General features: G+C 40.6%; 2 protein-coding genes across 7 annotated transcripts in view; one reads left to right on the plus strand and one right to left on the minus strand.

The window, feature by feature from the left end:
* cep85l (centrosomal protein 85L) overlaps positions 1-13,225 on the plus strand; it is a 361,990-nt gene that overhangs the window by 132,926 nt on the left and 215,839 nt on the right. For 5 of the 6 annotated variants that reach the window (XM_085997327.1, XM_085997326.1, XM_085997324.1 and 2 more), the window contains one exon: positions 4,862-5,688. In XM_085997327.1, the coding sequence (XP_085853453.1) occupies positions 4,862-5,688 (827 nt within the window). Of the gene's footprint in view, positions 1-3,214; positions 3,359-4,861; positions 5,689-13,225 lie in introns of those variants that run through there. The other variant, XM_085997329.1, reaches the window with a different exon arrangement.
* The window catches only part of pln1 (phospholamban 1), a 38,610-nt gene continuing 34,930 nt past the window's right edge, over positions 9,546-13,225 (minus strand). The window contains exon 2 of the transcript XR_015079560.1: positions 9,546-12,293. The gene's annotated coding sequence lies outside the window, so the exon portion shown is untranslated. The remainder of the gene's footprint in view (positions 12,294-13,225) is intronic.

Below are 13,225 nucleotides of genomic sequence, written 5' to 3' on the forward strand. Positions count from 1 at the left end.
ATCTTATATGTTTCAATAAGATCCCCTCTCATTCTTCTAAACTCTTCTAAAGTATGGGCCCAACCTGCTCAACCTTTGGGACCACAAGGACTGTAGCATTTGAAGGAAAAGGCCTGCCAGCTCCTTGTCAGGGCAATTACGGATGAACAATAATTATAGCCTTTCCAGTGTCATCAGCATCCCGAGAAGAAACAGGAAGAAAGGGTCTCTCCTGTTCTGATTCTAATAACAAGTTTGTGGTTGAGCTTGCCTTATTGTTGCTGTGCATCAGAGCTTTCTTGTGGAGGCTGTTGGTATTTTATTATGGGTGTATTTATATTTCAGGACAAAGATTGCAACTTTTTTCTTCATAAGCAATATATAAATTGATTCTGTAAAATACACAGGCTGCAGGTATAAAATTGAAACAGTGAAACCCACTGTGTGGTGTATGAAATAGTGAAAAATCAACCCCTATTAGAAATGTGGCAAGTGGTTCGGCCATGACATTTCTACAATGGGAGACTTTCCCCACCCACACAAATACATAATGTGCCCTTGTGCTGCTACACTATACCTTATCCGAAACAAAGGAAGCACAGTACCCCACTGTACCAATAAATCACAAAGGAACGAGCAACACATTAGTGTTCATTAAGTCTGCTTGTTTCAGTGGGGATTTTTAATTTCATCATTAGGGACACATTATGACATTTAACCAATTGACTAATGTCATAGTAGGAAATTGGTTGCCATATTTTCCTGAATTATTACAGTGATTACACTTCAAATGTACTTCATTGGCTGTGAAGTGCATTGGGATGTCCCGAGGAGGTGAAAGGTGCTACATAAATGCAAGTTATTTCTCTTTAATCAGTTACAGTATTCAAGTGGTGTGGTAAGGTTACTCCTTTTGACAAGACCAAAATAAGGTAGAGGTAAGACAGGAAGTGGGACCGTGGCCAGAGTTCTGGTTTTTAGTTTGCTACTGATGAAAATTCACCCAAACTCTTAGCAACCATAATAATTACTGCCTCCATGCCATATGGCACAGATGTAAATTTTAAAAAGTTCAAAATTTTAGGTTTTGAAGCTTAACTTCCTCTCTGCAATGCAGTCACATGACTTTGTGTCTTATTTTCATCCAGTTGCTAACCTTTTAATTTTAAACAGATTAACTAATGACAATGAAAGTTACATGCAGAGGACCTTTATGTGGAAGTGTTGATCAGCTCACGACCTGGCATCCAGTTTGCATTATAGGAGTGATCTTGACTTTGTGCGATAGTGTAAAACAGGAGATAACGAGTCGGCAGCCTGTTTTACGTCTCTCCTATTGACTTCAATGGCAGTAAAATTTGGGAGAAATGTAAAGCAGGCTGATGACTCACTATCGACCGTTTTACAGTATTGCACAAGATCGGCCCCATAGACTAAAGATTGGGCTCACTAAACTGTGTCTTAAACTAAATAAGACTGTCCGCTCAAAAACCGTACCTTAGGTTGTGACACATAATAAGCTTGCTGTATTGTAGCAAGGAATAAAATACTATTAAATGATTTTTGTATCTTGGAATTAAGTGGATGGCCATTTGTACAGTCGAAGTTAAAGTGGTATTCATGTAACTGAGAAAACTTTGATCTTGCTGATATTTCCTGTATATAAAACCTTATTCAAAATCTAATTTAAAAAAACATCAATATTTTATTTTGTTTAATAAAATATCAAAAAGACACCATATTTTTCTGTGTTATACTGGGGATTGTTGAAATAACTGATAGAACTAGTTGGAGCTGCAGACTGCTCTTATGCTGGTGATGCTTTTGTGGCAGTTCCTAGGTTAACCACCAGAGGGCATTCTTAACCAGCTGTGCTGCGGGATTGTGTCCAGAATTAATGTAGCCTAGCCTGCAATTTCTGCACACTGTACTGGGAGTAAAAGGTCCATCACATTATATTTTATATATGTTTTTCTTAAAAGACCATAGAAAATATCTTTTTAAGCAGTTGTAAGTATGTTTGTTGTTAATCATTTCCTTCCTCCAGCCTTTTGTCTCCCTACTTTAAATCCCTCACTCCCTCCCCACTACTACTCCCTGTTCACAAAGGTTGGCAGGCAAGCCTGTATTGTGAATGGAGTTTCCCTCTGATTTTTTTCTCCCCTTTACTCTTGACAACTATCCCAGCTTAATTTCCTCCCTTGTCAAACAACCAGCAGTGTAGGGGAACCCACTGTATGGAACATAGGAACAGGAGTCGGCCATTCAGCCCTTCGAGCTTGTTCCGCCTATGCGGATCATGGGTTTAAGCCAGTTGTGTAGCATTGCTTAAATATGCTTGAGATATTCATAATAATAAATAACATTTGCACTTATATGTTGAGGGTTCATGTAGAAGTTTCTGAAGGCAGTATGCAGCAGTCCCATCAGCATCTGAAAAGCAAAAAGAAAGGCTGACGAAAGATCTACAGCCAAAGCATTAGTCCAATTTCCCACCTTTAAAGATGCTGATGCCCCTGCTGTGCATTTCCAAGTATTTTTGGTTTATATTTACATTTTTAAGTATTTGCAGTTTATTTTCTCTTTTATGAATAAAGGCTGTATTTGCAGAAAATTGAGTCTGTTCAAAAATTAATAATCAAGAAATTGCTGGATCAGATCAAAAGTGAATGATCTACTAAAAAAAAGAATAAGGTGTAAAGAGCAGATGATAATAAGTGGGAAGTAATAATGGCAATTTTTCAAAGCAATGTTACAGAAAGGAAAGTACAGAGTATGTTAGCAAGATCATTTGGTACCATTTTAACCAGACTTGTCCCATATTCCACTTGTTGTCCAGTTTGAATGTCTCAACAATATCCCAATTGAACAAATCTTTTTTTCCCATTCCCCCAGTTTTTTCCCTTACTCTTCCTCTCCTAGAGATGTACAGTTCCATTAGTGCCAGCAGACCTCTGGTACCTTACACTCCCACGGGAACCTAGACCATTGGCCTGTTTTTTGACTATGGTGGGTGTCACAATTGATCCCAATTCACGCTGCAGTAAAGGTTACTAGATAGCAGTTAGGAGCAGGAACCCTGGCTGTTTTTTTCCTTTCCCTATATCAGAGGAACGGAGACCAGTCTTGGCACCTTCATTACCACCCTGGCTACAATTGGTTAACCAATATTGGAACTGAAACTTTCCTTTCTGTATTGCTCAGTGTCTCTGCATTCCCACATTGAAGAGAAGTTTCCTATCAAACCATTTTAATGCAAGTGTGTATAAATTAGTGATGCTAATGGAATGATTAAAATCACTGAAACTTTAATTATTTGGGCCCAGAAAACCTGATGGCTGCGACCATGCCCACCGATGACCACAGTCTACCCTCTCAGGTACCCGCCTACTCCAAACTGCCAGGAAATCCAGTGACTGCAGCCTGGTTTGGCGACAGGTCCAGGGGCTCCTGTGAAAGAATACCGACGAGCTCACAGTCAGCAACTTTATAAAGGGGCTGCTAATCGTTTTCCTCTTAAGAAGTTCAGTCCTGAATCTTGACCTGAGCCCCTAGGTGGTCTCCACTTCTGCCATTTGCAACCCATTATTCCTGTTCTCACCAGCATTACTTTGAGGGCTGAACTCATGGGAACTCCCGATGTAGGAAGTCCCTGCCCTCGGCTCTGCTCCCTCTGACATTGCTGGCTTTGAAAGGTGCAGGCGGATGGTCAATGGGAACATCTCCAAGGTAAGGCTGGGATCCGGTGGATCTGAGTCCCGGACTATATCCCAGCCCTTTCGGCACATTGCCACTGGAGTTATAGCAGGAGTGCTAAGGAGTTTCAGCCCCTTGATATCTAGACTTTGTCTCAAAATCAATTAAAAAAAAAAATTCCATCTGTAGTTCCTTTAAAAGAAAACAAATGTCTTTCAATAGGGTGGTGAAATTCCGCTGAGTGCTATTTTTAATGCACTGGTTAATACGCTTGGGAAAGATTCTTGCGTGCACTACTTTATTGAAGCTGTTAAACTATTCATTTTAAATGGATTAATGACTTTGTTAAAATAGCGCATATAATTTTACACAAACTGCTAACCAGTGCACTAAAAGTAGCGCAAAGCCATCTCAGCCATTGTGGCAGCCTCTGAGAGAAAAGGTTGTGTGTTCAACCCCACTCTAGTGAATTGAGCATAAAAATCTAGGCTGACACTCCAGTGCAGTACTGATGGAGTGCTACACTGTCGAAAGTGCCGTCTTTCAGATGAAATGTTAAGCCGAGTCCCCGTCTGTCCTCTCAGGCGGGCGTAAAAGATCCCATACCATTATTCAAAGATAGGGAAAGGAGAGTTCTCCCCGTGTCCTGGCCAATGTTTATCCCTCAACCAACATGACTAAAACAGATTATCTGGTCATTATCACATTTGCTGTGCGCAAATTTGCTGCCACGTTTCCTACATTACAACCGTGATTACACTTCAAAACAGTGATTACACTTCAAAAATACTTCATTGGCTGTAAAGCGCTTTGGGACGTCCTGAGGTTGTGAAAGGTGCTATATAAATGCAAGATTTTCTTTCTTTCTAAGCAGTATTTCAAACCCCCACTGATTTGTCAATGCCTCCTACCATTTTGGAATCAGGACTCTAAACAACTAAGTCATCCTGTCACAACTAGTTATTACAATGCAGTAACCTATTTCTATTTCTAGTAGTTTATGAAGTTGTTGGAAATGCTTTTGATTTATTCAGTTAATAAGACTTTCGATAGGCCATGTTTATTACACAAAGTTCCTGTAAAGAGGTCCTTTTCAAAGCTGAGGTCTTTCGAAGTGTTCTGTTTTCAGTGATAGTAAAGTTTCCCCTGCTATTCCAGCTAATTGTGTTTTACTTTCTCTCTCTAGACCACTCAAGCTCAAGTGGCATCTCATCCTTCAAACCAATCAAATCTCAGATCACCATCCCCACAGCCCATGTCATGCCTTCCACTTCCAACTCCTCATCCACTAGACCTAGACAACAGGATGGAGCTGCCTGTACTAAACAGAATATATCCCTGACACTGCCTGGCAAGCCAAAAAACATTTTTACACCAAACACTTCTTTAGACATGAAGGACCTCAGACCCATCAGGAAATGGTCGTCTCTCTCCAAACTCAGTGGAGCAGGGAAGTGTGCCCCTGAGTGTGGGGCTGCTGGCTCCGGGGATTCTATAAACAATATGGCAGACCTATCAAATTGCAATGTGAAGCCATGTACATATGGAGTAAATGATCTGGACAATTTTACATATCACAATATGGAACATTTGAGGATTGAAGACACAAAGAGTTGGGCTACATGTACCAAAGAGCCCATGCAGAACCAGTCTTCAACTTCTGATGGGCAATACAAATTTGATAATTGTTATAAAGGTGCGGGGGACTCTTCTTTGCCAGCTACCACACCCAGCAAAAACCACTTGGATTTAGCGTTCAGTGCCTTACGTGCAACCAAACCAACCCCAGCTGACCGGGAGGCTTATGGACAAAGACACAGTTTTATGTCTTTAGAACACCAGCCTGTTTGTGGGGCAACAACCCCATCATCTTTGAGGACTCAGTTGTGGCTTAGCGACCAGATGCAGACCAATTCTGTTGACTTCAGACCTACAGAGGAATCATGTGCTTTTACTGCTTGGCAACAAAAACAGCAGCTGGAACAGCTGAGACGAGAAGCTGACCAAATGCAGGTAAACATTTAAAAAAATATTTGCTTCTATACCTGTTTGTCCTAGTGATGGGTCCGGGTTATATTGGGATCATATTAATGATTGAGAACTCATCATCAGGAATTTATGTGTCAGAGGGATTTTTTTTGTGCTAACAAGTAACTTGTTTCTGGAAAAAATAAATGATTCAGAATGCAATGGCCCATCTGTTCACAGAGCACCTAATTCAGTAATTGTAAAGGTGGTAGCAAGTAGAAGCAGTCTGTCAAAACTCCCTCTACTTGCTGACACCTTTACTATTACTGAACTCATTTGCAGCAGTCTCAGTAGTGGAATGTCTTTATAAGTTTTCATCAATTGCAGTGTTCAAAACAATATTGTTGTTAACTTTGGGCTAGGTGACTAACGGTCACGATCTTTCCTGTTATTAGACAAGTTGCTCCATGGGCAGGCAAGGCCTCGATTCAAAATGTTTTGTTAATGGGAATATAAATGGGAATTGTTACCATGAAAACTATTTGCAAGACACTCTGCCATTTTTGTGTGCAGAGGTAGATAGGCGATGACCGTCAGTGAAACGATAGTTTTATCACATCACCGATTGGTGCCAAACATTTTTTCAGTTTTCTCTACTCTTTTTCCTAAAGGTTGATTCATGCTGGTGTACAGTCCTACAAGTGTTAATCCAGTTCTCCAGTATCTTGCCCAAGTGATCTTATTCATGTTTGAGATTAGCCAGTGAGTGTTCACAAGTTACTCATCTGTGAAGAGCATCTCAGGAAAGCTTGCTCCTGTACTCACTTGAACGTAGCTTTGAACAGAAGTCACTCAGGAGTAGGAATCCTGGCTGACTTCCTTCCCTAGCCCAAGGGCCCTGAAGCCAATTGTACTGTTCCTACTACTGCCTTAGATGAGTTCAGCTCAGGCATCAAATCAGGAAGCTTCAAGGGCCTGTATGGTTCAGTAACCACACCATGCGGTGCATTTACACACAGACACAATGGGGAGCTACAAATTTGTTATATTTATCGTAGTTTGAACAAGCGGTGTAGTTTTCAGAGCAGCTGATGAGCTGTTGTTGCAGCAACTGAGCCCCCTTGAGAACTGCCTGATACAGTAAACATCACCCCAATACCAACATTTAATTTTAATTTAAGTAATGCAGTTGTAGCTTAAAGTACATTGCTAAGTATGACTTTAAAGGTATCTCTGGAAAGCATATAGAACAATTAAAATGTGTAATGAGCTTGACTTAAGCCAGAAGTAAAGAAAGTAGATCTGAGTGTCTTGTTCAAATTGAAGATTCTCTCTGAGGCTATCAGAAAGATATAGATAGGCAAGAGAGAGTCTGCGGCCGGTCACAAAGATATAGATAGGCAAGATAGGCTGGTCAGCAACAAACCACAGCATAAAGGTTAATATTCAAAGAACTTGTGCCCAGGCTAGTTTGCATTACAGTTTAGCACAGCAGATGCAACCGTTATTTTCTGTCTTCCAAGGATGGATAATGAAGGTGCAACCACTGTACAGCTACAGAGGTTCATTGCTACTGTATATTTAGCCATTTACTGGTTAGATACATTTGACAGTTTAAAGCTTAAGCAAGGTGATTATTCTACCGCCATCTTATGACGAGAAAGAACTTGTGAGGGCATGTGATCTAACCAGAAAGCTGCAATCCAGTAACGAGCGCTTTCTGTTTGATCCCTGGACTTGTTACAAATTACGTAGATATGAGGCAGGTAAAGGTTCTCTCCTGGCTATAAGTGTTTCAGGCTCACCTACCAGAGGGGTCTGAGATATTGGGCAGGATTTTCATGCAGGAGTCGGGTTGGAGGCGAGACTACAACTTTCGGGGTTGTAGTCCCGCCTTCATCGCGATGTGGCTAATCCACACAATGTTAACTTGATTGACCTTGTTGAGCCCACCCAGCAGGCTCAGCAGGCCAATTAAGGGCCACCCAGCAACAGGTGACATCACAGACTGAAATTTCATCTGTCAAGAGGTTTTGACAGATGAAATATCAGTGTTTCACAGCTGTTTGAAGCTGTCAAACACTGACAGTCTTACTTCTAACATGAGTCCTTCTCCACAGACTCAGAAATCTCTCCTGCACAGAAAGCTGCAGGCTGTCACTTTTGACAGTTCGCAGCCATTCTGCTTTCTGCGCCGGTGAGATGAGGGACTCCCGAGACCTAAAGGAAGGAAGGCTGTAAAGGTAAGAAAAGGTATGTAAAACTTATTTAATCACTTTAGACACACCAAACACACTTACCTTTGCACTCATGCACACATCACTCACCTGAACACCGACATCTCGACCTCTCCAAGTCCTTCAACCCGCCAGCCCGCCTCCTCTAACCTGGCATGGTTTGGAGCCATCGGGAATCCCACACCAACCTTAAAAATAGGGATTAGGCTAAAAACTGCCTGTTAACTACCTGTTAACAGGCAGTTAATTGTCACTAATCCCTTCCCGCCTCAGGTAGGCGGGTTCCAGTGCGGGGCGGGTACCCGCCTCCTTTGAAACTGGCATGGAGGCGGGTTTGGTTGCGGGATGGGGTTGGGACCGCTGATTTCGTGATTTTAACCCGCCGCACGCCTCCAATCCCGACTCCACGGCCCAATGAAAATCCTGCCCATTGAATCTGAGGGATTTTATCAGGTGTAAAACCCCACCAAAAAGGAAAGAAGATAAAGAAAAACTGTATCCCACAAGTGCCTAGATCAATAACCCACAGGGCAACAAAGTGAATTGTCGTCAGCACCAATAGTGAAAGGTAGGTCAGGTGTCAAGGCTCCTTATCTTTAAAATTAAAATTAGAATGATGAATGATGTCAATTTTAATGTTGAGCAGGAATGAGATTGCTACACAAAATCTGGAGCAAATCAGGTGACATCAAAGTGAAATCTTTTTTCACATTGCCGTCTGTTCTTAATTGTGACACTATTTCTGTGAAATGTGAAAAAGCTAGAGATGTTGTGTGATATAAATAACAGTGTCATAGAAACCAGAGGAATCATTTAAAAGTCAAAAATTATCACTTAAAGGATGGACAAGTTGTTCTAAAGTACACAACAGTGGGCAGTGAGATTTCTCCTGTTCAGAAGCTCTGCTTTTTAAATAAATATCAACTTCTCACACAAGAAATAGCTGCAATAATGAAAGCACAGTGAGACCCACTTAGAAAAATGCTCTGTTGGAAGAACACCATTGGCTCAGTTGTTACTCGAATTTAGTTTTTTCACTGATCTCATCAGCAATCACTGTCTCAATAGAAACATTCACATAAATAAACAGTGCGGGCAAAGGGTGTTAAAGTGAATCATTACAGGACAGAAGGAAGCATTCAGCTTATTGTACCTGTGCTGGTGCTCGCTCTCCAACTGGAGCTAACGGGGCGATTTTAGATTCCCTCCTGAAATGGATGGGAGGTCGACAGAGTGGCTGCACTAGTTGCCTGCACCCGGCATCGGGAGGCTGAACCCCGTTTGCGGGTTTGGGGCTGCCAAGTGGGCACTCGCTGCAGCTCGCCTGCCGTGGGAGGGCCAGAAACCTCCCGGCTCCCTTCAGATTGAGCTGGATGGGACTGGGAGCTCTCCTGCTCCTCTTGGCCCCACAGAAACAAAAATGTCAAAATTTATTTGGAATATTGTGAGTATGAGTAATAAACATGTTAATGTGTGTATGAAACTGCTCTGTCAGTATTTAATTGACATTTTAATAGGTAGATATTGTTAAAATTATGGGCAAAGGGACATGTTAATAGGTTCATTGCTGATGTACAATTTCAATCCAATAAACTCCAATATCTTCCTTTTTGATATTTCCATTGTTTGTTTTTCAATAAGACACATTAATAAAGACACATGGAAACCATTTTAATACGGTTTTATTCAATGCTGATATATAAAGTGCAGCCACGCTTTCATAACGTGCAATAACTCAGAGAATAAACATAAATCTTTGCTTTTATCTCTTGACCAGGACATTGTTGCATTATTGAATACTGTATAGTCACATGGGTGATAGGTTCAGTTAACATAAGTCTCTACCAATCTTGACATGTTTTTCAATCATAAATATGCCCGCAGCATGAACTGCCGAAGATGAAACAATTTATTAATCAGAGATACAGGAGTTAAATGAGCGCAATTTTGCACTTTGGTTGTACCCAAACTCTAGTTGCTCAGGGAAAGTTAACATGGTGACAGATGCTCCATCTGCTGTAGTTTGAACTTTCTAGTCATGGTTTTAAAAATTCTAATTCCTTTGAAAGTGTGAGGTGATGTGATGATGTCACTGTGACGCACATGACCAAGGTTGATTCAGCTTGGAAACATTGTACAGACATTAGTACCTATTAAAAGTTTGACGCAATAGGATAATTCTTCCGAGTCCTCTCATGTGGAGAAATAACTTGCATGCCGTGAGTGTGCATCATTTCTGCATTGGAAAATGACCAGGCCACTGCCCGTGATTTTCTGATGCTTGCTCACAGCATGTGAGGTACCTCGCCGCAGGTGAAGACTCAGAAATCTACTCTAGTGTAACAACATTAACTCCTTAACATAATAGCCTCACCCTTGAGAGTTGGACAGCTGCCAGTGTCACCACAGAGACTCCAATGGCCTATTTGCACAGCTGCCACTTATGGAAGCCATGACTTTGGCAGTAGTGATGTAAAGTAAATGAGGCATCAAAAGTAAGTGAAGCAGTGCCTAAAGACTACCTCCTCCAGCGACAGCAGCCACAAGTGGCAAATATCAATGCTGCTCGCCTACGTAGGCTAGCACTGTGCTCTTCCCATCACTAGCTGCTGTGCCTTTCCCACCTATCACAGAATGTCTGGTAGCCAGAAATGAAATTGCAAAATGCAATTTGCAAATAAGTTCACAAGTACAATTGTGCAAATGCTACTTGTTTGTTTCTCTGGTGCTATGGAATTTATCCCACAATGTAAATGTGGGATTCTTGTAGTACTTCTGTCATATAGAGCCCATAAGGTAACATTCCTTCATTTCTACAGGGGGCCCCTGAAGGCAACATTAGCTACAAGTCACCTAAATGCATAAAAGAAGCCTCATAGCATTACACTGAGAGTTGGATTTCTGTGAGGAGTTCATGGGTTAAATTCTTAAGTTTATTTTTGAAGGTATCACGCCTAAACAGCTTCCTCATAGGAGTGTAATTTGCATTGCATGTTAAGAAGATTTGTACAGGATGTGTTAACTTGAAGTGCATTAAATTTAGTGAAGCTGACACAAAGCTTGAGTTTTCCTGAATGTGAGATGCTTGTGGCCTTTCAACCTGTTTCAATGAGCTGAGCTGAAGCACTCGGTGCAGACTCCAATTTGCACTTGGTTAGGGTCTGAACTGTCTCCTATTTACACTGTTGGGGGAGCTCTGGCTCCAGAGTATCAGTACAGTTATACACACAGCCTGGATGCCAAAGGAATGACATAATTCTATGTTCAGCTTATTATGTAGAAGCACAGGGTATTGGTAAAAATAGTTTGCGTTTATCTTCTGGTTGCTATTTACTCCAGGCTGAATCCAAAATGTAAGGCACCGTCGACACTGTAAATGTTATTCAGAAGTGAGAGTGATATGAAATCTACTCTGGAATAAGTCTACCTATTGCATTCAGACAGTGATCAAACACTACCTTTGTCTCAAGGTGCTTCACAAATGGGGAAAAGCAAAGTAGAGGAGTGGACATCAAACAGTGTGGTGAGAAATTAGGAGAGGTGACCATTAGATTCAGTCTAGAACATCATTAGTGCACTGTTGATTTTCTCCACCTTGACTTCTTGAATCTAATATTGGATTCCTGAACACTGGGCATAGAAATTTCAATATCGAACAGTGTTTACATCTTTTAGGTGTGTAACGGTGCCATTGACATTTTTAAACATTTCAATTATACATCTGGACAGACATGTACATCTGAATGATGCATTTATGATCTACACAATGAAATCCTACTGATTATCGATCAGCTAATATCCATAAATTCTGATTGCATGCATTTTCAATGGTATAGGGAAAGAAAATAATTTCATATGATTTTGGAATTATTGAGGATGTACCTTGGAAATAATGTGTTAAAAACAGCTTTTGTATCTCTTAATGGAGGTTTGTTCAGACAGCGGCTGGCACATTTTAAAAACAGCAGTCATTACAAAGGCCTTTGTAGAAATTGGGTGTTTTCTCTCAGACGTAGACTCCAATAGATCTCAGGTTAGTGGTTGCATTGAATCAGACTCTTCTTCCCAGATCTGAATGCAACACATATTTCTCAGTGCATAGCAGGAAAATACAGAATTCAGCAGAAGAAAAATCACATGAGTTTAACGATAATAAACATTAATAACAATACAATGACAATAAGCAGAAAATTCAGTAGCAGGCTGAAACCTCGGTTGTTTGCCAGATAATCCATTCCGTCTATTGCCTTGTACCAGGACGACCACAACCTTGATGGAGTGCTGGGAATTAAATTGTATCTCTGTCGTAGAAACTATTGGCGCCTCCTTATTTTAGTCGCCTGAAGCATCTATGTTCGTCATTTCAACTTTCCGTCATCTTTCGCTTTTCCGTTTACTCTCTTCATTCCTTCCCTGTTGTGCAATGAAATATTTGGTGAGGATTTCTACATGGACGCAAAGGACATACTCCTAAAATTCTATTGTCTACCACCCGATACCAGAGAAGGACATTAGAATTATTAACAACTAATAACTACACTTCAAAATGTAACGTGCATTACTTACACTTGTTATACTGTATTAAATATTTATTAATGCCATTCTTTTTACTGGGTCATGTACACTTGAGAATTAGAAGCCCTATTTAAATTCTGGCTCTGCTCTACCAACAAATCTTTTACATGGAATTGCTTTTCTTGCTCTCTCTCTCTCTCTCTCCCCCCCCTGCCCTGGGCCATAATTCACCTAACAACATAATTAAGTACATTGATATAAATTTAACCATTTGTGGGCTAAGCTTCCTCTTTAATTGCTTTTATTTTGGTGGAGAAAACTTACTGAGGGTAAAAGGTTAATGCTTTCCAGACACTGTTTCACTCGCTACCATATAAAGTAATTTGAAAGGGTTCATGTTTGAAGTGGAGGTACATTTTGCTCTTCATAGGGAGCCGTCCAAAAACTCGTTTTATATTTTATTTTTAAATATGGATGGATGAAGACTTTGACCATTTAAGGTAAAGTGAAAAGCCTTCTTGTAGCTGAGTAAATAGGAAACATGCCATAATATGTAAAACATTCATTGTATGTCTGCTTTCCAATAATAATATACCATAACATTAGTTAGAGTTTGTATGCAAATATGGTGTTGTGTATGATTTAGTTTCTGTTCTCCCTGAGGCAATAAATGAACTGTTTTTCTTGTGATTCTGAATTCTTCAGAATTTCATACATGAGTCTGCAGTAATTCTTATTCGCAGTTCTAGGATAAATGATGCACTCACAATAACATTCAATTTGTTCTGAAATGTGTTGGGACACCAGAGGTAATGGTCTTTCCAGGGGTA

The sequence above is a fragment of the Somniosus microcephalus genome, chromosome 9, assembly GCF_052327205.1.
Source record: "Somniosus microcephalus isolate GS21.2 chromosome 9, FLI_Smic_1.0, whole genome shotgun sequence".
Classification (NCBI taxonomy): Eukaryota; Metazoa; Chordata; class Chondrichthyes; order Squaliformes; family Somniosidae; genus Somniosus; species Somniosus microcephalus.